General features: G+C 37.6%; 1 protein-coding gene across 4 annotated transcripts; it reads right to left on the bottom strand.

The window, feature by feature from the left end:
- Positions 1 to 1,739: 1,739 nt before the first annotated feature.
- On the bottom strand, positions 1,740 to 27,111 carry si:ch211-26b3.4 (connector enhancer of kinase suppressor of ras 2). 4 transcript variants are annotated; one of them, XM_067405920.1, is made up of 18 exons: positions 26,964 to 27,111; positions 26,628 to 26,687; positions 24,091 to 24,177; positions 22,621 to 22,767; positions 21,463 to 21,593; positions 21,185 to 21,345; positions 19,835 to 19,915; positions 17,833 to 18,071; positions 17,264 to 17,298; positions 14,762 to 14,810; positions 13,769 to 13,817; positions 13,489 to 13,661; positions 13,035 to 13,108; positions 12,750 to 12,821; positions 12,601 to 12,671; positions 11,618 to 11,700; positions 7,249 to 7,950; positions 1,740 to 4,102 (listed from the first exon to the last, which is right to left on the bottom strand). In XM_067405920.1, the coding sequence occupies exons 1-18, from the start codon at positions 26,979 to 26,981 to the stop codon at positions 3,881 to 3,883; spliced, it is 2,454 nt and encodes an 817-aa protein (XP_067262021.1). In that variant the 5' UTR covers positions 26,982 to 27,111; the 3' UTR covers positions 1,740 to 3,880. The 4 variants fall into 4 exon arrangements, with proteins under 4 accessions (XP_067262021.1, XP_067262022.1, XP_067262024.1 ...); XM_067405921.1 differs by having other exon boundaries at positions 24,109 to 24,177; XM_067405923.1 differs by lacking the exon at positions 7,249 to 7,950.
- Positions 27,112 to 27,357: the final 246 nt, after the last annotated feature.

Here is a 27,357-nt window from a genome sequence, read left to right as displayed (position 1 = left end):
AGGGTCGTAACAGTTCCATATGTTGCAATCCCTCTAGTGAGTGATTCCATATGTGTATTGTCCACGGTTACTCCCTACGGTGAGCCCGTGTCTTCCCTTAGTTTTAGAGTTCTGCTGTCACCTGTCAGATGAGTCTCCCCCTACTCAGGTGGAGCCATCCCAGGGACTCGTATGCGTTCTGCCCTTCGGGCCAGGCCATATTTTCCACGTAAATTCCTTCCCCTCTGGGTGGGTAGTGGCTCCACAGCGTCCCCTACGGGTTTGCTTCCCCAGTGTAGTCTAGTTTACTTAGTGGGTATATCGGAACAGCAGTAGACTTCCCGGCGTAAGCTCGCCCCCTTCTCCGTCCCCCTGGTGCAACGGGCGGCTAGAGCCTGCGCTGGGCACTGGAAGGGGTTTCGTAACTGTGGCGTTTTATTTGGGTTCCCAATTCGTCGGTCACTACTGACGTACGTCGAACGTGACCGACTGAAAGGGAACGTCTCGGTTACGTATGTAACCCTCGTTCCCTAAAGGAGGGAATGGAGATGTACGTCCCGTCGCCACAGTTTCTGTACCCTCGCTGCAGTGCGGACACCAGTTGTCTCCTCAGCAAAAAACAGAGTGCGATTGCATCTCCTCCCCCTTTTATATGCCCCGGTTGGGGAGGGGTGCGTTATGCAAATATTGCACGCCAATGTCCATTGGCTTGTTTTAGTTTTCTTGAAGCTGATAGGGGCTCTCTAGCGATATCCCAATTCATCGGTCACTACTGACGTACGTCTCCATTCCCTCCTTCAGGGAACGAGGGTTACATACGTAACCAAGACGTTTTTCATCATATATAACAAATATTGAAATTAAATGAAAGCATGCTTTGGTACATAAGATTAGTGCACAAACGACAGTTAAGGGAGGTAAAAAAAAAAAAAAACACATGAAGAGTGTTAGGATAACACAACATCAGCAATCACAGACATTCGTATTAAGACTGGATTACATTTCTCAGAATACTGTTGAATTTTGTCATTTGCTCTGGAATTTTTATAGAGGTTGTCTGAGGAAAAAAACAGACATGGCAGATTAGGATGATATTCTGCACTAATTTGAAATTGACCTATGACATTCTATGACATAATTCATCTAAATTGAAATGATCTCATGTATGTGGCTGTTGTGGCTTGTGATCACATGGGCACCAACTGTTTTGAATGTTTTAAATGCCTATGGTGAGACCGAGCTTGGGCCCATCATAGCTGCTTGAAGCTATATTTACTATTGATTTTATTATTGTTGTTTTTATTATTAATGCAAACCGAGCTTCAATTGGCTTGGTAAATGAAAAAAACCTGTCTTATGGCCAAATTGGGTTATTTGAAGATATAGGCTGCACACTTCAAGTGTATGCCTATAATTTGTCCCCCATTGCAGTAATGTGCAGAGACAAGTAATCAAGTGATAAATTTGATTTTAGAAGTGGGAGAACAAAAGTTTATTTAAATTAAATTAAATAAGAATGTACAGATAATCTATACTAAAATCTATATGATGTTGGTTAGGTGGTAAGATTCTTGCGGTTGACAAGACTGATCGTTTCTTTGATAAACCAAGTGAAATTGGTAATGCATGTCAGTGGATGTACAGCAGAATTGAGGGACATACAGATGCATTTCAGCTTGTGATTTCACTGGACATTGGAAGCATCACACAACACACAAATGCAGAGTGCAGAGAACTCAGTTTATTAGTTTAACATTTTACAATCTGTATTATATATATTTATATATGTATTTATATTTCTGAAAGCAAAGAGGGTTAGCTTTGAATAATACTGTGAATAAATATCAGGCTCTTCCTGGTGTTTTAATATACAGAAGGGGAAATTTTTGAAAGAAAACCTTGAAAAAAGAGCAATATGTTCCGTCTCAATGTTGCAGTGCAACTTACACCTTATACAGCATAGCCGTGTGGGGGGGAGAGGGGGGGGACATGCCCTTAAAACCACAGTGAAACCCCGATGGCCTGGATAACACTCACACACTCACATACACACAAACACACACACACACACACACCATGAGATGAAACACAGTAAAGTGTAACCAACATTCTACATAAAAAGAATCATTAAAACGGTAACAGTAACGGGCAGATGTGATTTTGAGACTCGCTTTGGTAAGAAAGCATCGACCACGGACATGAAAGTCTGTGAGGGTAGTGTGTGTGCGTTTGTTCCAATGAAATTTACAATTAACAAGCCATTGAATAAGTACATTCTATTCAATTAAAATACATCCCACCAGATTCTAAAAAGTGACAATCAAACATAACTGTAACACTGAGCACATATGCAGGGCTGCATTAAAAAAACAAATGTGTCTCGATGACTTTTTAATGTGGACAAAATGAAAAGACACACACACACACACACACACACACACACACAACATTTAGCAGGGGTACATTTTGCACTCCACAGCCGGGAATGAACCAATTGATTTCTTTGTATTTTAACCTCAAATTCTCTCCCATTTTACTTTATCCAATTCTAGAATCCTGAGCCACTGACGTCCAGAATTGCAAAAGGGAATATGTGAAATGTTCACTTTAGGCTAGTGGAGTCTGTCTAAGGGACACGTACATTAGCAAACAGAAACTAACAACCTGAATGTAGCCCATAGCTCAGAGGTAATGACCAGCAAAGACCCGGAAACAAGCAAAAACAGTCATAACATCAGAGAAGCAAAGCTTTTCATCTTTTGTTGTCTTTTTTTGTAGAAAAAAATAGAGAGTAGAAAGGTCCTGCGTTTGCAGAGTCAAAAGATTGCATTCACGAGTACAATTCACAGTTTTAAACAGAGGATGCAGCTATGCAAATAATATGTTCTTATATACAGACTGTTCTCTGGCCTGATAGCATATAGTAATACTTTTTTAAACCATGCATGAGTTAAGCTATAATATAAATATTCTAAAGAAGCCAAATTAAACACGTTACTACCTGCCAGGAGTTCATCTTTTCCCATATACGAACACAAACGTCATCAAACTCTCAAAAAGAGACTGTTCTGCATCCATCTGACTCGCTTTCTTTCTCTCATTTCTCTAGTACACACACACACACATACGCGCACACACACACACACACACACACACACACACACACACACACACACACTTTCCAACGCTCTTGCTTGCTTCGAGAGTTGTATAGAGTAACACAGTAGGGCGGTGTTGCTTGGTAACAGAGTGAAGCCTGTTGCCCATGGCTACATGAGTGCTCTTCCTGCAGCATTCCGAGGGAAGGAAAAAAAATCAAATAAACAAGTGAACAAAATCTTCAGAAGATATAAAAAAAGACTTGTTTTTTTACTCCAATCAGAGGCAAAAATAAGAGATTTGTTTTTATATACGGTCCTATTTTGTTCAACTGGTGGTCAATTAATCTGAAAAGATGATTCTTCAGGCATGCAGCAGGCACCTCACAGGGCCTTTCTTCCATCTGTCTCAAACTGTGGCCGTGATGAAATCTTTTGTACAGAGTTTGCAATGAGCTGTAGATGTGCAGGTAACACTTTCACCTCCATGATGAGCAGTTTGAGTCACCTTCAGGTGTCAGTGCCTGCGTGTCTGTCTGCAGTAGTTCTGGAGGCTGGGTCACATCTTTGACATTGATCTTACAGTGTACTGGTTTGATCTGGTGTCACTCATGATCAGGAGGAGGGCAGTATCAGGTCATCCGTCAAGGAAAAAGTGAAGACAGTCTGGATCCACAGTGTTTTTCAAAGTGTGTGTGTGTGTGTGTGTGTGGGTTTGAAGCGCACAACTCAGGTTATTCATATACCTTTATGTCTGTATTTTCAGCATGTGACTGTTAGTCGTGCGGGTGCGTGACAGTGTTTCACACGTGCGTTTCTATGAAAGAGTGAGTGTGCATCATCAGCGTTGGCGAGAGAGGTGAAAGGTCGTTGGAATCGCTGGGCGGTTCCAATGGGGCAGAGCTGAACTCACAGATATCCAGGAAGAGCTCGTGGTTACGTTGCTTCCATTCACGAAACTTCCTCGAGGTCAAACAAGGATCGTCTAGCACCTGACTGATTATCGCCAAGTCACCCTCCTTTGCCTGTAGGTGACGGGGAGGAGAGAGAGAGAGATGATTCAGAACACGAGATGCTCAACTCATTCTTTGTACAAAAAACATCTGATTGGCTGATGTTTTGAAATTCTTTAAGTTACCGAAATGTCAAAAATCTATGGATGCTTGTTTCTGCCACTGAAATTTTTCTCACAATTCTGACTAAATATTCAAGTCAATTCTGACTTTATATCATGTAATTCTGACTTTATAACTTGCAATTCTGACTTTATATCACGTAATTCTGACTTTATATCACTTAATTCTGACTTTATATCACAATTCTGACTAAATATTGCGTAATTCTGACTTTATAACTCGCAATTCTGACTTTATAACTCGCAATTCTGACTTTATAACTCGCAATTCTGACTTTATAACTCGCAATTCTGACTTTATAACTCACAATTCTGACTTTATAACTCGCAATTCTGACTTTATATCACGTTATTCTGACTTTATAACTCGCAATTCTGACTTTATAACTCGCAATTCTGACTTTATAACTCACAATTCTGACTTTATAACTCGCAATTCTGACTTTATAACTCGCAATTCTGACTTTATAACTCGCAATTCTGACTTTATAACTCGCAATTCTGACTTTATAACTCGCAATTCTGACTTTATAACTCGCAATTCTGACTTTATATCACGTTATTCTGACTTTATAACTCACAATTCTGACTTTATAACTTGCTATTCTGACTTTATAACACATTATTCTGACTTTATAACTCGCAATTCTGACTTTATATCATGCAATTCTGTCTTTATATCACGTAATTCTAACTTTATAACACGTTATTCTGACTTTATAACTTGCAATTCTGACTTTATAACACATTATTCTGACTTTATAACTCGCAATTCTGACTTTATATCATGCAATTTCGACTTTACATCATGCAATTCTGTCTTTATATCACGTAATTCTGACTTTATAACTTGCAATTCTGACTTTATATCACGTAATTCTGACTTTATATCACTTAATTCTGACTTTATATCACAATTCTGACTAAATATTGCGTAATTCTGACTTTATAACTTGCAATTCTGACTTTATAACTCGCAATTCTGACTTTATAACTCGCAATTCTGACTTTATAACTCGCAATTCTGACTTTATAACTCGCAATTCTGACTTTATATCACGTTATTCTGACTTTATAACTCACAATTCTGACTTTATAACTTGCTATTCTGACTTTATAACACATTATTCTGACTTTATAACTCGCAATTCTGACTTTATATCATGCAATTCTGTCTTTATATCACGTAATTCTAACTTTATAACACGTTATTCTGACTTTATAACTTGCAATTCTGACTTTATAACACATTATTCTGACTTTATAACTCGCAATTCTGACTTTATATCATGCAATTTCGACTTTACATCATGCAATTCTGTCTTTATATCACGTAATTCTGACTTTATAACTTGCAATTCTGACTTTATATCACGTAATTCTGACTTTATATCACAATTCTGACTAAATATTGCGTAATTCTGACTTTATAACTTGCAATTCTGACTTTATAACTCGCAATTCTGACTTTATAACTCGCAATTCTGACTTTATAACTCGCAATTCTGACTTTATAACTCGCAATTCTGACTTTATATCACGTTATTCTGACTTTATAACTCACAATTCTGACTTTATAACTTGCTATTCTGACTTTATAACACATTATTCTGACTTTATAACTCGCAATTCTGACTTTATATCATGCAATTCTGTCTTTATATCACGTAATTCTAACTTTATAACACGTTATTCTGACTTTATAACTTGCAATTCTGACTTTATAACACATTATTCTGACTTTATAACTCGCAATTCTGACTTTATATCATGCAATTTCGACTTTACATCATGCAATTCTGTCTTTATATCACGTAATTCTGACTTTATAACTCGCAATTCGGATTTTATATCACATAATTCTGACTTTATCACATAATTCTGACTTTATATCACATAATTCTGACTTTATAACTCGCAATTCTGACTTTATAAATGTGAAAAATTTAGAAATGTCTGAAAGCTAAATCAATTACAATTGTTGCTTGGAGGGGAGTAGCAACAAGTGTAATTGATTTAGCATTCAGTAATTTCTAAATGTTCACATTTTTTGGAAAATAATCATTATATTTAAGTTTTATTTTTCTTTGGAAAAAAATTAGAATCAGTTAACACTACTATACAAACACCCAAGCCACCCAATTAATATTCATGAGCTAAGCTGATGAGGTTTATAACTCTTCCTCTTTACTTTTCAGATAGCTCCTACAGTCTTCTTAAATGTTTATGAAGATCCTCTAGAATTGCCCATTACATTCTTCTAGATTTGTTTACAGAGATTCTCTAAATTCAATTGGCAGAATTGAACTGTGATCTGTTCACAGACTGTGATCACACATTTCTGCAATATTTTTCATATATTCATTATTAAAAATTGTAATGTACACTGCCATTCAAAAGTTTAGGATCAGTAAGATTGTTTTCTTGTTTTCTCTTCTTTATCTTCATCCTTTCAGCAAGGATGCATTAAATTGATCAAAAGTGGCAGACATTTATATTGTTACAAAAGAATTCTATATAAAATAAATTCTGTTCTTTTGAACATTCTATTTTTTGAAAGAAATCTGACTAACATTAATCAGCACAACTTTTTACAACATTTATAATAATAATAAATGTTTCTTGAGCACCAAATCAGCATACTAGTATGATTTCTGTCTGAAGGATCATGTGGCACTGAAGACTGGAGTAATGATGTTGAAAATTCAGCTTTGCCAACACAGGAATAAATTACATTTTAATTATATATAAAAGTAAAACAGTTATTTTAAATTGTAATAATACTTCATAATATTACTGTTTTACTGTATTTTTGATCAAATAAATGCAGCCTTGGTGAGCACAAGAGACTTCTTTTAAAAACATTAAAACTATACTGACCCCAAACTTTTCAACGGTGGTGTACATTTACAAAACTATATTTTGTATTACAATACATGGGGTTTCTAATAGAAATCTACCATGTTATATTTACTTCCACGTTCCAAACCCTGGGAAAAGTGTGAAAAGCGTCCATTGCTTCCTGTGTTTGCATACCTTCAGCGTGGAGCGGAGAACCCGTATGCGGTGCAGTCGGTCATTTGTGGCGGGGTCATTGCTGCGTTTGATGAAGGAGCGTCTGAACTCCTGTTTGGTGGAAGGCCTCTGCTGGCCAAAAGCCGAGAGACTGGCCTGCTCCAGCGATCGGTACAACTCCTGCAGGCCGTCCGTGCCATCAGACACTTTCTCGTCGCTCTCAGGCCTCCTGCTGCTGCCTTTCCTCACCTGCTTTTCTTCCTCTTCCTCCTCCTCTTCCTCATGGAGATGAGTTCTTGGCCTTAGAGTGCCGTGTGTGTGCACGTGAGCGTGTGTACGAGTGCTGCGGTGCGAGTGTCCTCCATGTGTGTCGCGGTGGCGCGGGAGGCTCTGGCTGCGCTGCTTGTGAGTGTGATGGCGTGGCCGGGACTCCTCGCTGTCAGTCAATGGAAATGGCCCGTCACGTTCCAGAGGTCGGCGGCGCTGGGCGGGAAGCGTGGCCTGCCGGTGCTGGTCAGGTGACAGCAGGGATGGCTCCTCCTCTTCTGCAGTCTGCAGGTAGTGTAGACCTGTGCTGGTCAAGGGGGTTTCAATCAGGTCCTGCCATGAGCGCCGTTCTCGATGGGATGATCGGCAAGAAGAATGGGACTCCTCGGCAGAGGAATGCGAGAATGTGGAGCCGCTGGAAAAATGACGCTCAGGAAATGGACTGGAGGAAGTTCCCTGAGGACAACAGAATCACTGCTCATTATCATTGTCAACTGTCAGTGGGAAAGCTAGAAGTATAAGATGATAGTCAGAGAGAGCCACAGAGTGAGTTTGCTACACGCCAAACCAATATGGTGTTGGTGTGAAGGGCGGGGCTCAGCAAACCTCTCTCAGAACCGGCCAAAGTTTCCAGTGACGTGAGACAAAAAATGACATAACTGACTATGTTACTTCATATATTGCCAACAAACATGGTGAATAAAATAACTGTTTTCTATGTTAATATATATTTTAAAATATAATTTATTCCTGTGATGGCAAAGCTGAATTCAGTCCTCAGTGTCACATGATCCTTCAGAAATCATTCTAATATGATGATCTGGTGCTCAAGGAACATCTTTTATTATCAATATTGGAAACAGTTGTGCTGCTTTATATTTTTGTGGAAACTGATTTTTTTTTTCAGGATTCTTTGATCAAAAGAAAGTTCAAAGAACAGCATTTATTTGAAACTGATTTTTTTTTTTTTTTTAACATGCATGTCTTTAACTGGAACTTTTGATCAATTTAATGCATCCTTAATAAATGGATTAATTAACTAAAAAAAAAAAAAAAAAAACATACATAGACCCCAAACATTAGTAGTGTATATATTAATTTTGTTCTAAATAAAACATTAATAAACTAATGTACTAAACTAATGTAGTTATAATATAAAATTGACAAAAAAAATATATTGTTCTATATAGACACAGTATATAAATAGATACATTTAATAACATATGTCAATAAAAATATTTTAGACAGAAGGGGAAAAAGTGGTTGGAGGGAATAAGAATATGAATGAGGTGCTGCACTGTGTGCTTTTGTTTAGATTTGTTGATCTAGTTTTGTACCATGTAGTTTTGATATGCACTTTAAATTGAAAAAAAAAACAAAAAAAAAACTTGTTTGAGATATTATCCTGTCTCCTGATGTCTGATGTCAATGGTTCATGATTTGAGGTTTAAAGGGGTCATGAACTGAGAAATGGAATTTTCCTTGATCTTTTGACATATAATAGTTGCACTATACAAATATCCTGTAAGCTTCAGAACTGAAATTGTCCTCATTAGTCCAAAAACAGCTTGTATTGAAGCCAAGCTTAGAAAACAACTCGTTTTGAATTTTCCCATTATTACGTCATAGTGCCTGAAAGACCACCTCTGCAGCAGATCAACGCCTACTTTTACATCATTGCCTCTTCAGCCTTGCCCACCAGTTCACGCATGTCATATAGTAGTAAATATGAGAGAGACGCAAACTCCAGCAACTAAACAACAGAGGATGCCTCTGAGAATTACAAGAGGTTTTGAAGTGCCAAGTTGTGCACATTGCCATCCTTGTGATCCTAACATTAAAATTATAAGCATGGATGAGCTTGATTTTAACAAAGTTCCATTTTGATCACGTCAGTAAGACACTGTTTGCTTGTTCACTTTATTTTACTGCATATTCATTTTTAAACAAGACACAGGTTTTTTCAGAGAGACTGAAAATAAAAGATGATGCAGTGCCAAATATATTGGATCCGACAGTAACGTCGCAACACAAATTGTGAGTAACTATTGCTTTGTCTGATACAAATTGTTTGATATGTACAGAGTATTTATACTGTAATGCCGCAGTCAAACTGAATACTTGTGATTTTGCTTTCCTTTGCTTCGGTATTTATACGGTATGCGTTGGATTATTATCGGATAAGGAAGAAAGTACATGGAGAACACTGCTTTTGTTATTTTTTTATCTAAAGCCAGGGACACACAAAGGGTTAGTTCACCCAAAAAAGACATTTCTTTCATTAATTACTCACCCTCATGTTGTCCCAAACCCGTAAGACCTTCGTTCATCTTCGGAACACAAATTAAGATATTTTTGATGAAATCTGTTCCAAACAGAGTGTTTCTGTTCATCCACATACTTTTTGTATTCTCGTTGCTTCATAAAACAAAAAACAAAAATAAAGACTTTATGTAACAATTTGAACTGTTGTCATACGCAGTTTACGTAGGGAACGCAATGAAGGCTTCCGTGTTCTACGTCAGAACAGCGGCTCAGTATTGGCCGATGCTGTACACGTGAGCAGCTTGACACATGTGTGTGATGCTGATGCAGGAGCCGGCCAATAATGAGTCAGCGTTCAGACATAAACACAGAAGCCTGCACTGTGTTCCCTACATAAACTGTGTATGACAACAGTTAAAATTGTTAAATAAATATGGCGGCATTTTAATGCCATTAATGATCGAGCGCACAACTGATGCTTGCGCGCGCAGTAAATCACTTCCGCGAGAGGATAACAGATCTACACGCGAGGAAACGGGAGCCCGCAAGCTCATTTTAAACCCGCGCGCGCATGACATCTCCTTTGCGCGCAGATCAAGCCCTCGCGTGCTCGGACAAGACTCGCAGCACGCGCGTCATCATTCCCCACACTCGCGCTAAATCTTCTATTTCGCTCGCGCAAACACTTTTGATTTTTGTCAGTCGTGGGGCGGGACTTTACTTATTTCAGTGTAAGCACAAATGTCATTGGTCAATTCAGTTTTTCCAGAAGTCTGTTTTGATTGGACAACTGACAAAAATCAAAAGTGTTCGCGCGAGCGAAAAAGAAGATTGAGCGCGAGTGTGGGGAATGATGACGCGCGTGCTGCGATTCTTGTCCGAGATCAGATCTGTTTTCCTCTCGCGGAAGTGATTTACTGCGCGCGCAAGCATCAGTTGTACGCTCGATCATTAATGGCATTAAAATGCCGCCATAAATAAAGTCGTTATTTTTCATAACATTAAGGTTGACCCACTGCAGTCACATTGACTATTTTAACAATGTTTTTACTACCTTTCTAGACCTCAAAAGGCGCACTGTCGTTGCTGCCTTCAGAAACCCTCAGATTTCATCAAAAATATCTTAATTTGTGAACGAAGGTCTTACGGGTTTAGGACGACATGAAGGTGAGTACCTAATGACAGAAATTTCATTTCTGGGTGAACTAACCCTTTAAAGCCATTCACTGCAATCCTGAAAAAAAAAGCTTTAATGAGCAACATCTGTTTTGTCATCAGTAAGATGTTTCATTTTATTTAAAACACAACACTGCAAATGACAATGTATACGTTTTTCACTTAAAAAGGATGAATTATGAATAGCCTATAAGAACGACAGTGTGACAAACAGTGGTACATTCATTTATAATTCCGTTTACACAAAACACCGCAAGTTATCTTTTGTCAATTATAACTGTGGTAACTACAAGTACTTAAAATGTATTTGCCACAAAGACTTATTTAACACGCATATTGTTAACTATGTAACGAGACATCTTTTAACATCGGAAGTTTTCAAAACAATTCCACACATGTAACGGCAGGGACGTTGAAAATCATTTTATTATGCAAAACTGTTACCCAATAGCAGTGCGAGTTTACTTCCAAGTCTTGAATGCAATGCGCCTATCAAAATGGAGTGTTCGAAAGAGATAGGATAGAAAATAACTTATTAAAAAAAAAAAAGCAGTTCATGAGCCTTTTAAATGTCAATTGAGAACAGGCACTAGAACCAGTATGATAGCAGTGTGATGCTAGAAAATCAAAGAGAATATTTTTGGCTGAATATATGCACATGTGTTCATGTGTTTATACTCACAGGGGGGTTGTGGTGGTACGTGGAGTCCTGTTTGAGTGTCATAGACCCATCAACCTCATCCTGGTCACTCTCACTCCAATAATCTAAACAAAAATAATGACATCAGAATCACATGTACATGACAACATAGTTTATGATACTCAGACTAGGCTTTTCAACTGCTTCAAGTACGATCACTCATGGAATGGACAAGAGTGAAACTAGACTCACCCTGCGTTCCAATGTCCATACTATCCATCCTAAATAGTATGTGAGATTAAAATAAGTGTGTCCCAAAGCATAGTATGTTGAAAAGAGTATGCCAAAAGTCCCCGGATGGTCTACTATTTCCGGTAGATTTTCGAAGTGTGGATCCGTGCACACTATAAAGGCTAATATTGCCCACAACCCATTGCGCATTGGACGAGGATTCAGTTCAGAACTACAAACACGAGTAAAAAGTGTTAAAAAACTACAAAACATGTCGGATATATACGCGATCGACGCTGAGAGATTTGAGTGACTGATAATCAGTTTAACCTGATAGAAAATATATATTTAATGTTACCCGTGTTATTTTTCATCTGCAAATACCAATGTGGACTTTTATAAAGATCCGAATGGCCATTAACTTTTAAATGCATCATTATGCATTAATATGAGGACAGTTCTCCACATGAAAGACTCGCGACTGCAGATCAATGTGCTGTATTTCTCTCCGATACGGTAGGAAATTAACTAAATGAAATGTGGAGGATGTAAGATGATTGACAGGCCAGTTTACGGTGACAGGATACGACAGAGAGAAAAGACGCGATTGTATGACGTGTTAGTATGTCCCAAAGCTTGTCTACTCTTTTACTACACACTCAAAAGTAAGTACTTTTTGTTCACAGAAAGAGTACATACTTTTAGGGCGTAGTATAAGTAGGCGAATTGGAACGCAGCATCAGTGAGATCATAGCATTATGAGCTGATGATATCATCACAGGATGTGATCTCACCTTCATCAGGTCGTGGTACCGGATCATCAGGTGTGTAGCCAATCGCAGCCAAGCCTAAACGATTCATCCACCTGCAACAGGAACCATAGACGTGAGAGGAACTAACAGGAAGGGAAGCTGAAGTCTAAAGGGGCTCTGAAACCACTTACCTATTCATCTCCTCTAAATGATCTGTAGCAAAAAAGAAACTCTTGATTTTGGGATGACATGCTTTAAAGGCACTGAAACAAAGGGAGAGAAAAAGAGACATTCAGATACAAATATCTAGTATACAATCAATTACTGTGTGTGTGTGTTTGTAAAAGAGAGATGAGCAGTTCCGCAGTGACCCAGATTCCGCTAGCCGATGGGCTTCAAACACAGACCCGCCCCAAAACCAGCAAACCCAACACAACAGAGAGAAAGAGTGATTCTTGTTGTCTTCTAACACTCACTGTTTCCTCCTGCACTCAATCGCTCTGTCTATCCGAAACTCTGGCAAACTGATGAAGCCCTCTGCTTTCTCATCCTGAGCAAACAAATAAAGAAGAAGAGAAATCATTTCTGCATCATAACTACGGCAGGTGCAAAGATCAGCATCTCTGAAACTGAGAACATATGACACACACGTATTATTGTGGACAAGAAAACTAAACCACACCAGCATTGTGAGCCTGCGACTTGGCCATCGGTGAAAGTAGCGAGTACTGAATGTGCTGATAATTGTGTAATTGCTAATAATAGTCAAGATTAACTAGGTGGATGTGGAGTTTATGAGGTTATTCAGTGATGCCAAAAGTGGAAATGGATCATAAAAGGACATTACACACACACACACACACACACACACTTTCGTACAGCCAACAGACTTCACCACCAGAGGGAAGAGAATTGTGTTTGTTTGCTTACGTTCTGGTTGGTGTACCAGTACAGGTTGGAGTCTTTGAGAACAAACCAGTACTTCTTCCATTTCTGCGTGAAGTAGCCAGTGGCGTCTTTCTTTTTCCATAGCCAACCTTCACAGTCACCATGACCCAGATCTTTGCAGGCAATACGCCTTCTGCTGGCACTACTGAGGGAACCTACACACACAAACACAAACACACAGCATATTAAATGACAACCACATGACAGGATAACAAAACACATCCTAAATGCTCAGAGTTAACCTTTGGTCTCATCAACATACCTTTGCTTTTCTTCTTGGGCTTGGTCCTCAAAGAGGCATAATGTACAGACTAGAGAGAGGAGAGAAAGGACACATAACTTGTTTTATAGATTACTTGTTTCAGAAGGCTCCTAATTGCACCATTCTCATAGACCAAAGTCGTGAGGGTTTGTATCAAAATCCTTATCAATAAACAACTAACCTTGCAGACTTGCAGATAACTGATAGGGGTGAAGCGAAAGCTATTCCCAAAACTCAATAACAAAAAGTCCTGCACAGTATCCCAACTTGCAAAAAGTATCACAATTTATTCAGCAACGTTTCGGTCCCGTCATGTGGTAAATGCCTACTGAAGGTCAAGGGATGTTGCTGAATAAACTGTGATACTTTCTGCATTGCAAGTTGGGGTAGTGTGCAGGATTATATAAAAATGAAATGATCAATTATTAGATACTATAACAGATAAACATGCTCCCTCTTTACATCTAAATATTACAAATAAATTGATGTTAAAGGGGACCTGTTATGCAAAATTCACAGATACGTGTCCACATTGTGTATAAGCAACCAGCCTATAATGGTAAAAATCTACCCAAAACTTTTTTTTATAATCCCCATTTATCATTTTCAGTCTCTCAGAACACGCTGTTTGATATTTCCCCCTACTCCTACGTAAGAGTAGGGAAACCCCGCCCATGACTGGTGATGATACCTATAATCTAATATTAAAACAAAAATAAAATCTATAATAATATAAAAAATATTTTGTTGTGCCTGTTTAATAGTGCAAAATGTATATTATGTTGTATGAAGTCCAAAAACTTTTTTGTTGCCTTATTGCAAAAAAAGATTCTCCAATGAATAAAGATCTTCTCCAGTGATACATCAGCAAGAGAAGTTTTATAAGATAGGTGCATATTTCATCACCTTTCTTTACTGAAAATGTTAAAGTTGTATCTGTAGCTGTTGTTCTCATTACCAAGACTGATGTTGTTAACTGTGCCTGTGGTTTACCTTCCTCATTGATGCGCCTGCTTGTCGGTCAAGTCCTGAACTGGCATATCTGCAGAGAGAGAAAGAGAAAGAATGAGAGCACAGTAATTTATGATTCCATCTGCAACAAAGATATACAGTCAAACCAAAAATTATTCAGACATTTTTGATATTTTTGATATTGATGAAGATGAGTTTCTGTTCAGGAAATCTGTACAGACAATAAAGTTAAACTAAACTAAACTAAACTAAAATTCTTCACACAGTGGACTACTAGTAAAATGTATAAAAATTCGGGACCAAAAATTATTCAGACACTTTGACCTGACGATGTTTTGTTCAAGTGTTATCTGACATAATTAAGATGAATGTTTTCTGACACAGTATAACTCTGAAATCTTGTCATATTTTATTACCATTTTTTTAAACTATAGTGAATAAACTGTATTAATGAATGAAATGTTCAAGGTGTCTGAATAAATTTTGGTTTGACTGCATAATAAAATCAAATATTTATTTTTCGCCTATTTATCTCAAACATAGACACAGGTAATGGACAGGATGCTGGTGTTTGAGGTTGACTTCATAACTGATTCTAACTGAAACAGCTGCTCATGCTCACGCACCCTCAAACACATACACGCCCTAAAACACACACACACACACACTTATGTTTGCTTCAAAATATAGTGAGGTCATCTCATAGACATCCATGTCATGTGCAAAACACTAGATTTAAATATAAACAAGATTTGGCCAATTTATTACTAGTGAGGTCCAGCTCACTAGTCAGTGTTCAACAGGTTTCACCACATTAGAGAGGATATTTTTGAATATTAAAGGTGCTAAAGAGGATCTTTTCGTCGACTGAGAAACCAAAGACTGTTACTGAGTTTTTTAAATGAGCGCATGCGTAAGAACAACCCCCCTCCTTCGAAGGAACGCCTCCCAAATTGGAACACGAGTGTTTACCACCAGCATTCGCTGTGTTGTGTTAGTGGATTCATTATGTCGGACTCACCGCAGGTAACTCATAATCTGCAGTTGTTACTCCTGTCTCCTGACAAAAACATGGCATGCGGCGCCTGTGGAGTGTGGAAAGTTACTGGAGCGCGCAGCCGCCCTCGTTTCTCACAAGGAACGTCATGGCAGTGATTGACAAGCCAGAGGGCCAATCCGTGCACGTCTCTCACAAGGAACGTCACGGCAGTGATTGACAAGCCAGAGGGCCAATCGTTTACGCGATGATCACGTAAATGATTGGCTGATGTTTTTAAGGCCCTACCTCGTGCACAGATGATGTATATTAATATTATTCCTTTCAGTGCACCTAATAAATAGTCTTTTATCAGTTAGTAAAGACAGTTTCAAGTAATATTGCAAAAATGTATAAAACAAAACATCCTCTTTAGCACCTTTAAGGACATTTTTGGTATAAGTATAGTGAAGCCTGTACACACACACTCTACATCTGTGGATTAAACACTAAAACTTAGCCATCCAAAAAACACTCTTTTATCTAATTCTCTGTATCCATCGTAACACTAGAGAAACAGAGATCGATCCATCTTTAGACAGATGCAATCCACAGACTCTTTTAGTCACAGAGGAAATAAAAACCTCTTTAAGACTGCAGCCAATGAATTTCTGTTCCTCATTTATAAATAAATGGCAGTTCATTAAGACTATCACTGACGTGACTGTGCACAAACAAAGCTGTGAGAAGCATCCTATTAGTCTGTACACCAACAAACAAAACTGCTCATTTTTAAATGCTCATTTTGAACTGGAGTGACCAGTTGAAAGCCAGTATCTTTTACCTCAGATATCAACTCTCCTTCATCTTTCGGTATAAAGTTTATTATACTAAAATGATGCACAAATCTCCAAAAACAACAAATTTTTGTATTACACATTTATACATCAATGACATTAATGTTCTGAATCTTATCCAGTCCAGTAATTAAGAGGAAACAGAATTGATACTGTCAATCCCGACATTAGAAGTACTAATGATAGAAATAAAACATGGGGAAATCCACCAAACCTTGTGCTCTGCTTAGCACACACACATCTGGCTGTGTTTACCACCTGCTTCTCTGAAAATCTTTCTGAATGTGCCCAGTTATTAGGGATGAGTCACGAAGGTTATTCCGTTCGATCGGAACAGGTAGTGGCACAGATTATTTTGTAAATCTGTCACAATATAATGCTGTCTATGCAAAGAAGCATATGTTGAAGCATGGGCCAGTTCAAAACAATATTTGATCCAACAGCCAACCCTCAGCTTGTGTCAGAGCACTTTTTTTCCTCATTCTCACATGAAGAGGGTATTTATATAAAAAAAAATTAAGACAAACCAGCAAAACACAGCCAAAAAAAGATGAAAATGGTCTTTAAAAAAAACAATTATGACTTTTTTGGTCATTAAAACTTTTTTGGTAACAAATCTCTGGGGATAAAAATTTTAATACAAAAAAACAAAAAGTATGATAAATTAAGGAAGGTATAAAGTTTACTCACCTATCAGCATCTGCTCGAAGTGTGTCTGCAGCTCTCTGGGGCAATGAACAGAATGACAAAAAGAAAGAGAGACAGAGAGGAAGAGAGATTTGAATTTCCTGTTCTGCGAGATGAAAAGAAACTACTGTTTCAGAGACGTGTGAGCGTGTGTCCTGTATGTACAATTACATGACAATAGATCAAATGTATGTTGTGAGATGAGACAATTCTGAAATTTTGGTCACACTTTATATTAGGTATCTTTAATTACTATGTACTTAAAAAATTGTTGGGTACAATGTACTGATTGCGTGTTGCTGTTATTGAGATGGGATAAGTGTAAGGTTAGGGGCAGGTTTCGTGGTTTGGTTAGGTTTAAGGGTGGGTTGAGGTGTTAGGGAACGGTCAATAGTGTAATTACAGATGTAATTACGGAACTTATTTACAGCTTTAATTACTTGCAGGTATTATTTAAATAAAAGTACAATGTAAAAACATGTATGTACACAATAAGTGCATTGTATCAAATTATTCATTTAAATGTCAGTACACAGTAGTTCAGCTGTGATCAGATTCAACATTTCACTTACATGGTAGTGTGGCATCGTGTTTGAGTCGGGCACGGGGAAGGGCAGACCCTCGGGGGGGCCTGTGTCCAGACGCACAGGTGGGGCAAGCATAGAGGGACTGATGGGAAAACTGGGACTGCTGGGATTCCGGCTCTTCTTCCTGGATCGCCTGCTTGTGTCCCGCTGGGAAAACTCTGCCTCTTCCTGAATCAACACAATCCTGTCATCACTGAGGAACCGCAAGAGGGAGGAATCAGAATCTGATTGAGGAAGACAGAAAGCAAGCAGCGAGTCACATTCTGAGAGAAAAACAGCGTAAGGACTTATAATGGGAGCATGTAGCAGAAACTGAGCATATTGCAAAATATTCAACTCTTCATAACTCTAGCTGCCACAGCATGAAACCACTCTGATATCTTCCTGTGTGTGTGAGAGAGAGGTTTCAGAGGTTTATTTCCCCTAAAGTAGGTTTACTTTCTATTTATATCTGTGCCAGTGTTGCCTACGTATTCTCTGTTCTATTCTTAGAGTTGTATTTCCACAAAAAAAAGTAATGAATGAGTAATTTTACATGTTTACAGTTAACTTTTCACCTCTCGCATAACAAAAACCAAAAAAGAAAGTTGGTTACTGCAAGTATCACACATCGAGGTAAAATCTTCTAGTTAAAAAGCATTAGCGCTCACACATTAAGTAAAAATCTGTTTCAGGTAATAATTAAAGATAACCGTTTGGTAAAAGTGTTTACAATAATATATAATACATTCATATTTACAGTTTTTAGCAGTAAAAAACTTTTTTATTATTATTAATTGAAGATGATAATCTACATTAATGGACTGTTAAGTTTCAAGCAGCCTAAAAATTTAAGTTTGGATTTCAATAGAAACCTTTAATATGCTCACTTTTTCTGCTGATTTTCAAAAACACAAAATATTTTTTTCTCATTAAAATATATTCAGAAAGAAACGTTCACAAAAAGACCTATGCTGATCAACCAAAGGCAAAGGAAATGGTGTTTGCTGTTCCTCCAGTTTTCTGAAGCTTTGCTTCTTCAAAGAAGTCTGTCTTGCACTTTGCTTACCTCAGCTTTCACAAATGTAACGGTATTTCCTGCTTTTGGTTGCAGAGTTCAATCGAACAAAGTCGCTGCCTAACAGGTTTGTGTTCTTGGTTCTGATGCTCTAAAATGTCAGTTCTATAGTTTTGTGACATTTACGTTCTTTGCAGACGTGATTTTAGTGTAGGCAACTTGCACAAATCACACTGATGGCAAATGCCAGGTTATGCAACTGAGAATGCCACCTTCTAAAAAGAAGCTCCTCGTTAACTAGAAATATAAACATGCATTAACACACTCATCTTTGACATAACCAGTATTCCGACTGTGAACATGGGAAATCTCGCAAAATCTCTCGCGGCCAAACGTGACTTTGGAGTAAACAAACATGGCAGATGAAGGCCGAAAAGAAATGGCGATAACAGTGTTTGGACTGCTTTTTATAAACAATTTGCGGAAGAAAAAAGAAAAAGTCGTTATAATGCTTCCATCAGTTCACTTTCTGATTTCTGATTTCTAACACACATCGCACCACAGGAAAATCTGATAAGAAAATCTGTAGATCCACCAAGATAATCGAGACTGTAGGGGGAGATGTAGGGGAGAATTGGGCCCTAAACATGTGTGGGTACCTTTATACCTCTCTTTCCTATACTGTAAGGATGAGAGAGAGAGAGTATTTATCTTAGCCTCACATTACAGACACTGAACTCTGCCCTAAAATACTCACAGAGGTCAACATCTGTCCATTTTTAAAGAGACAGAACTGTTAATGCCATTTTTGAGTGAACCACTTTCAAATTACTTGCAAGACAGACAAAATCCCTTTTGGTCAGGGATGTCAAAAATGCCTACAATAACAATAAGGTTCATAATAGAGTTAAATTAATCTAAAATGCAACTTGGTGCAAGTGGAGCAAAACAAGTAATGTAGTAAAGTATGCAAAAAAGTAAAATGATCACCTCTACTTCCTCTTTTGTAAACTCCAGATTCTTGAGGCTCTGCCAGCCATTCAGTTCCCATGGAAACCTGTCTGAGGTCACCTACAGGCAGAGACATACAACATTTGAGTGTGTCTCTGTGTATGTTCTGGTGTGTTTCAGAGCATCTATCATCTCCTCTGTTGGTGTGTATTAGTGCACACAGGAGTGCAACTGCAACATACTAAATGGCTGAGATTTGCAGTTTAAAGCCGGAGCTCCCTAGTGGCTTAATCTCCTGTAACACACTGCATTTATGTCCAGCTTAAAAAATGGCCATCCTGGCATGATGTAAGATGTTCATTGTGTAACATTGCACAAACTTACTACAATTTAAAAATGTATGGTTGGAAATGGTTGGAATGTTTCATATATTATTTAAAACAAAGAATGCAGTATATTGTAGTGTACAGAACCGTATGTAGCATAATAGTGTTATTTTGAATCAAGAGTACAGAACTTCTATGAATATGCAACTGAGAAAATCAATAATAATAATAATAATTACTCTCAAATCACTTAAATCCAATCTTTTGGATCAAAGCTGTAATACAGCAATTAAAATCATCCATCCTGTTAAATGCTTTTTTTATTAAATTAGCATAAATTAATTTCAAAGCAAATACTAACATGATATTTAAATATATATTTTTAATATATACTGTATTTAAAATACATATATAATATCTTAATATTATATCATATCTTATATATATTATAAAATATCATAGAAAAACAATATCATATTTTATCATATAAAATTTTAATTAACAGTACAGTGAATTGGAATGATTTAATTGGAATGTTTGAAAATAATGTTATAATGCAACAAAATATAAGCAAAATGATCTTAAAATAGGTCTTGTTTTCTTTATAAAATGACATAAAAATGCTGCCCATTGATTTGCCGCTGCTGCTGCTGCTGAGTAAGTACGGGACTTGATACTGCCGATACATACACAACAAGCTGCTGTGAGCAAGTAAGACATGCTGCTGCTGTACAATATAGCGTACGTGAATTACCCGTAGCAGTAATACAGCAGTATACAGGTGGAGCTGTGGAAGTTGAAGAGTTTCTGAAAGCGTGCTGCACTGCTACAGCAAACGCTGACCAAGTATTTAAAGGCTAAGCAACAAGCTCATTGGCTACTGATACAGCAGGAACCAATCAGCTGTGCCCTATAGAGAATGTCGTGATTGCAAGCAGATTGAGTTAAGGACCTATCAGTCTGCTCCATCTAGAGTTTCATGACAGAACTTTGTATTTATTGGAATTTTCATTTATTTATTTGCATATTTGTAATATCCAATTATTAGCCCTAATGTTCTTACTGTGAGTTGGAGTCCGGTCTCTGCGTCGCAGTCCGGTGTTTCTCCCGGAATCCTCTTCCAGAAGGGGGAAGTACTGCCCCCCCAGTACCTCCTGTTCTACATAATACCCTGGAGAATCCGAGCCAAACACACCAAACCCACCCCGATCCAGATCCTCCTCTCTAAGAGAGTAAGAACAGGAGCAAAAGAAAGAAAACAAAGGGGAAAGAGAAAGTAATTACACCAACATGCTAAAAGAGAAAGTTTTGGTTTGCATCTTATATTTCATATGTAAATACCTGTGTCCATAGACAGGGGAAAGAATGAAAACATCATGTCCCCCAGGTGTGTCCACCCCAGGTGAAAGTCCAACCGACCCAAGTGTGCTGGGTGGGGTAGGGGAACCACTGCACGGACTGGTGGACAGCGGCTGTCAATCAAAAGCATGCACAAAATAACCTCACTATAAAGCTAATGGCACATTGTTGTTATTATATTAAATGGGCTATATGTAGAATTCAGAAACCCTTGTGGAAGTCTCATTTTTTTAAGTTTCGATACAAGCTGTTCACAACCCTTTATATGTGAAGAAAAACAAAAAAAAAATCAGCTATTAAAACATAATATCAGACAGATCTTATATTTCTCATGATGGATTATGAAAGTATTCAGGCAAAGATATATTTTAAAAATATTAATCATATTATAATTGTACAGTATGTTAAGTCTTGTGCAGTTTGTTTCACTAGAGGGCAGGACAGTGATCGGTCATGCACACGTCTAAAGACCTAACAGAGGACCAAGAGTGTGTTTCAAAACGACGATAGAGTTGCCCTTAGCAACCATGAGCGCTGCATCAGTCAGTTAGCAATGAGGAAAAGCATAGCAACAAGCAGCAGACAGCAACCCAGCAACAAGAGGCGGGAGAAACATACATAAACACACTGTCTATCGATTTATCACTATCATTTATCAATGGGCATTGTTTTATTGCATGTAAACATTTAAGTGCAAACATATTTTTCTTCTCTTTAGTCATTTTATCAGGTCATTTATCGTGTTTTTCCTTGATTTACAAGCATATTATTGTTTATTTATACATTCAGAGAGGATTGGAATCCTGTATTACTGCAAGTCTATCAGTGGTTATGTCAATAATCATTATGTCCTTCAAATCACCAATGTGAATTCATTCATGAGTGAACGTCCACTCCGCTCTACTGTGTCGTGACTGTGAGGAGAGGACACATGTGCAAGCTGTTAACTGCATCTGTCTGATACTTGTATCCAGAGCAACCACAGAACTCTGGCTGTCATGGCAACAAGCTGTACAGAACTCATTCAGTGCTCTGAGATGCTCTCATACACACACACACACACACACACACATGTATGCACTACACATTAAATGGATGCACTTGAACAAACACGTTGAAGTATCCTGCACACACACACACCTGCAGGGCAAGTGGTTTCCAGCGGGCGTTCTTCAGCAGTGCAGGGGTGGAGCCAAGAGTGTTCTGCGGCCTCTTCTTCAGCGTGAGGATGACTCCACTTGGATCCTCACGGAGACAGTTGACCAAATTCTTCAACTGCCAGCCAACCTGAATGATATAGATGATTTAAAGATAAACATTAAATAAGTTTAAATACATAAATAACATTAGACTGGTAGAGTAAAGGTTATATTGCAATTCAAAATCAAAATGAATATTTTAGGACCTTTTTCTATTTCTTTTCAAATTCTCAAAGAGAATTTGTGGCTTAGTTTTGAATTTTGAAAATGTGCATTCATTTTGAGAAAACAATGTTACAGTGCAAAAACAATAAAATAAACATTTTTTATATATATAAAAGTATAATTAATAACACTTTACAATAAAGTCTCATTTATCAAAATGACTAAATGACATTACCATTAACTAAGAATAATAAATGCTGTAAAAGTATTGTTCATTGATAGTTCATGTTAACTAATGTAGTTAATTAATATTAAAGGGTTAGTTCACCCAAAAATTACTCACCCTCATGTCATCCCACGCTTGTAAGACCTTCGTTCATCTTATTCACAAAGTAAGATATTTTTCATAAAATCCGATGGCTCAGAGAGGCCTGCATTGCTAGAGACGTATTTAAAACAGTTCATGTGACTACAGTGGTTCAACCTTAATGTTATGAAGCGATGACAATACTTTTTGTGCTCCAAAAAAAACAACTTTGTTCAACAAAATCTAGTGATGGACGATTTCAAAACACTGCTTCATGAAGCTTCGAAGCTTCACAAATCTTTTGTTTCGAATCAGTGGTTCGGAGCGTGTATTAAACTGCCAAACTCACGTGATTTCGGTAAACAAGGCTTCGTCACGCCATAAGTGTTCACCACTGGGGGGCAGTTTGATACCCGTTCAGAGGCACTGATTCGAAACAAAAGATTTGTTGAATAAAGTCGTTATTTTGTTTTTTTGGTGCACAAAAAGTATTCTTGTTGCTTTATAACATTAAGGTTGAACCACTGTAATCACATGAACTGTTTTAAATATGTCTTTAGTAGCTTTCTGGGCATTGAAAGTGTTAATTATCTTGCTGGCAATGCAGGCCTCACTGAGCCATCGGATTTTATGAAAAATATCTTAATTTGTGTTCTGAAGATGAACGAAGGTCCTATGGGTGTGGAACGGCATGAGGGTGAGTAATTAATGACAGAATTTTCATTTTGGGGTGAACTAACCCTTTAACAAATGAAACCTTATTGTAAAGTTTTACCATATAATTTCTTAAAGAAATTATATTTTGCAGACATGTTCTTGACAGGTTTTATGAGTTCCACCTGAAAACCCTTGAGCATCAACTGCCAATCAATATCTAGACAAACATTAATGCACTTTTATGCACTATAAGATGCAAGCACAGATGTCAACCTTACTGACCCACGCAAAGATACACACCACTGTTTGGTGATTGACCTGAATGACCTCATCACCAGCATGGATCTTCTTACACTGATCTGCGGGAGACTGCAGGAGAGATAGAGAGATTAATAACCCCTGCTCATTATAGAGATAAATCTAACACCAATAATTTACCCAGGAATTTCGATGCTGTATTATCATACATGCCTGAATGTTGACCTTCCTATGAGGAACGTTTGAAGGTCTTTTCATCAAAATCTCACTCATCTGGGCTGCATTTTCATTTTCAGCATCATAAGCCTAAGTTGATCGTGGAGAGCACTGGTTTCTACAATCTACTTAGGCTTACAATGCTTTTGGGAAACACAGATCTGCTTATTTCCTGTCTAAAGCATAAACAGCTAAGACATTTATTTTGAAGAATATTTTCAAACATAGTAAGCATTTCGATGATGCTTCTATGCATAGTGACTTACAGTACACTTTGTGCAGTGACAGTCCGCCTGAAGCAACTTCAGATTCAATGCCTTTCTCAAGGGTACAGCGGCTGACATTTACAATTGACAAATACAGTGACTTACAATTTTTCCAAATCTTTAACCACTAAACCATGACACCAGCCCAGAATATTATTCAGAAGGTTTTTCATTTGTTCTGATATGTTGTTCTATTGGCTGAAAAATCATTTGAAACTGTAAAATCCATTTAGCTGAACAGTAAATGTGCGTTAAGAGTTGGAAATCAATGAATTCTGTTCTTCCAGCAACTAAAAAAAGGCATGTTTGAGTCCAACCTAATTGAACAGCTACATAAATGATTTAACAACAGCACTGGAACAATCCACCATTCCAAGCCTCACTCTAGCCAGCTCTGAAATCAACTGCCTGCTCTATGCGGATGACCTGGTTCTGCTGTCCCCACAGAAGAGCTGCAGCACAGCATGTGCTTTACAGAGCAAGACTGCCTGAAATGGGCACTGACAATATGAAGAAAACCAGAGGCAGTTTTCCTACGGAGAAGTAGTCTTATCATACAGCATCATCAATGATGATCTTAGATTTCATATAAACACTTATGCTTTCAGAAGAAAGAGTTCAAAAGCTGTCACTGAGGTGGAAACCCTCTCGAAAGGTACACATTTGTACCTAAAGAGTGCATATTAGTATATCAAAGGTACAAATTAGTACCAAAAATGTACATATTAGAACCTTCTTAAAGGGTAGCAGTAATGTCCCAGTGACAACTTCTTACCTTTTTATCTGAGAGTGTAGAAGTTTTAATCTAGTTTTAATCTTTAATCTTTTAGTTATTTATAACGTCACTTCTCATGCTGATGTGCAATACATCAACTATAAATATCAAACACTGGCATAAAAATGTATTTGGAAACAAGCAGAGGTGGTTTTGCCAACTGCTAATCACTGAATTAGACTGCCTTATCCAGCACATAAAGGTATAAAACATTCCATGATTGGCTAAGAATGTGAAAAAGACTATTTTTCGCTGTTTTTAGAGCCTAGGGCTGTCATAGATTCAGGTGTGATTTCTCAGAACACCTATTTTAGTACTTTTTTATTTAATTAGAATAATAAGACCCCATAGGGCTGTTAATTATCACATAAAACCATTATCAACAAAAGCTATTTTCGCACTGCAGAGATGCCACAGAAGCTGCATCTAAAGTGGCATTTAGATTTATTTACACATTTAGTGCAGCACAGAGGTGGTATAAATGCATGTAAACAGCAATTACAAACACATAAATAATACTCTGAAATTGATGTTTTCAAAATAAAATGTTGAATACTGAAATATAAAAAAATTATTTTGAATTTAAAAAATGAAATCCATCCATCCATTCTCAAAACCGCTTGTCCTATGTAGGGTCAAGCCAATACCAGCATCTCGGGCCAACAAGGGAACACCCTGGACGAATGGCCAGTTCATCACAGGGCTTAAGAAAATAAAATAAAATAAAATACTATTTTTAAATATGAAACCAAAACCTTTAGAAGTGAGTAAGTCATTGAATCATTCATTTGATACATTTTTTCAAAACGTCTGATTCATTTAGAAATGAAGTAAAGCATGTTTATGAATGGGTTATTGAATCATTCACTCACTCGTTCAAAAAAGCAGATTCAAACACTGCTGTGTGTTGCTCAGAGATGTCTTTGTTATTTTTGGCTATTTTTGTTGGGATTCTAACTGCATTCTAACAGGCTACATAGTGAATATACGGACCCTCAAGGCATGTTTATTTTGGTTTTTGTAAAGTGAGAGACACACTTGATAATGTCAGCTCACACGTCATTAAAGCAACAGTTAAAACAACAATTACAAGATCATCATAGACAATACATATCACAAGTCTAAATGACCTTTACAGATGGGGTTCTTAAATAACTGTGGGAAGAAGTGAGCCAAGCAGCTGTTCATAATCTTAGGATTTTGATTGGTAGAATTTATATGAAAAAGCTCCTGTCCAAAATGTATCACGACTCATTTATTAGGACTATAAGACAGGTAAAGAATAAATACAGCTTTGAACTCACATTCTCTGTAGTTCCAGTGATCACATGAAGACCATCATATGTGGACTTGATGTACATGCCCTAAAAAGAGGATGGAGACTGCTGTGAGATTTATACAGATTTTTCAAACTGTGCTGAAATGTGACTCACGCCATTATTTGAGTCAATGTTGAGTTACCACAGAGCCACAGTAATTTTTTTAGAGAAATCGACCTACAAATGGCTTTCTTAAAATTGTCTCTGCATATTAAGTGGTGATGAGAGGAAGTTTCTAAAATACAACCAATTACACCCTACTTATTAAACATTCTCATATTTCTGTTGATTGTGAAAGGGATATTGCTGCTGTTTACTCACCAGGCCCTCGCTAGGCATAACGTTAGTCAGATGGACGACCTCGAGGTGAGCAGACTGTGACACCAACGAATCGGACGACAATGAAATAATGTGCTCACAGATACCTGATAGAGTCTTACACTGCAAAGAGAGATAAAGACAGAAAGACAACGAGAGAGAAACAGACAGCAGACAGTGTTGTCAGTCTATGTTTGCGATTCATTGCTAAATCTCTCAGTCTAATTATAGCTGTTGAACTGGGAGGGAGCAGTGAATACTGGCAACACTGCAACAGTCCAAACCATTCACATGAAAGGCATTCAGCATCATGAAATATATACCCATAATGTGTAGCTAATGAATCTGCGTTAATAAGTCACATGCTATGTTTATTCATGCTATATTCCTTCTTTTA

This window comes from Chanodichthys erythropterus, chromosome 13 (genome assembly GCF_024489055.1).
Source record: "Chanodichthys erythropterus isolate Z2021 chromosome 13, ASM2448905v1, whole genome shotgun sequence".
NCBI classification, from domain to species: Eukaryota; Metazoa; Chordata; class Actinopteri; order Cypriniformes; family Xenocyprididae; genus Chanodichthys; species Chanodichthys erythropterus.
Note: the sequence above shows the minus strand (reverse complement) of the source record. Positions and strands in the feature narration are given on the sequence as shown.

What these genes read in the sequence shown, in the direction of transcription:
- si:ch211-26b3.4 (XM_067405920.1), bottom strand. An exon ending in GCCCAAGAAGAAAAGCAAAG is followed by an intron (nt 13,662 to 13,768) that starts GTATGTTGATGA and finishes TTGTGTGTGTAG; the next exon opens with GTTCCCTCAGTAGTGCCAGC. An exon ending in ATTGAGTGCAGGAGGAAACA is followed by an intron (nt 12,822 to 13,034) that starts GTGAGTGTTAGA and finishes CCTTTGTTTCAG; the next exon opens with TGCCTTTAAAGCATGTCATC.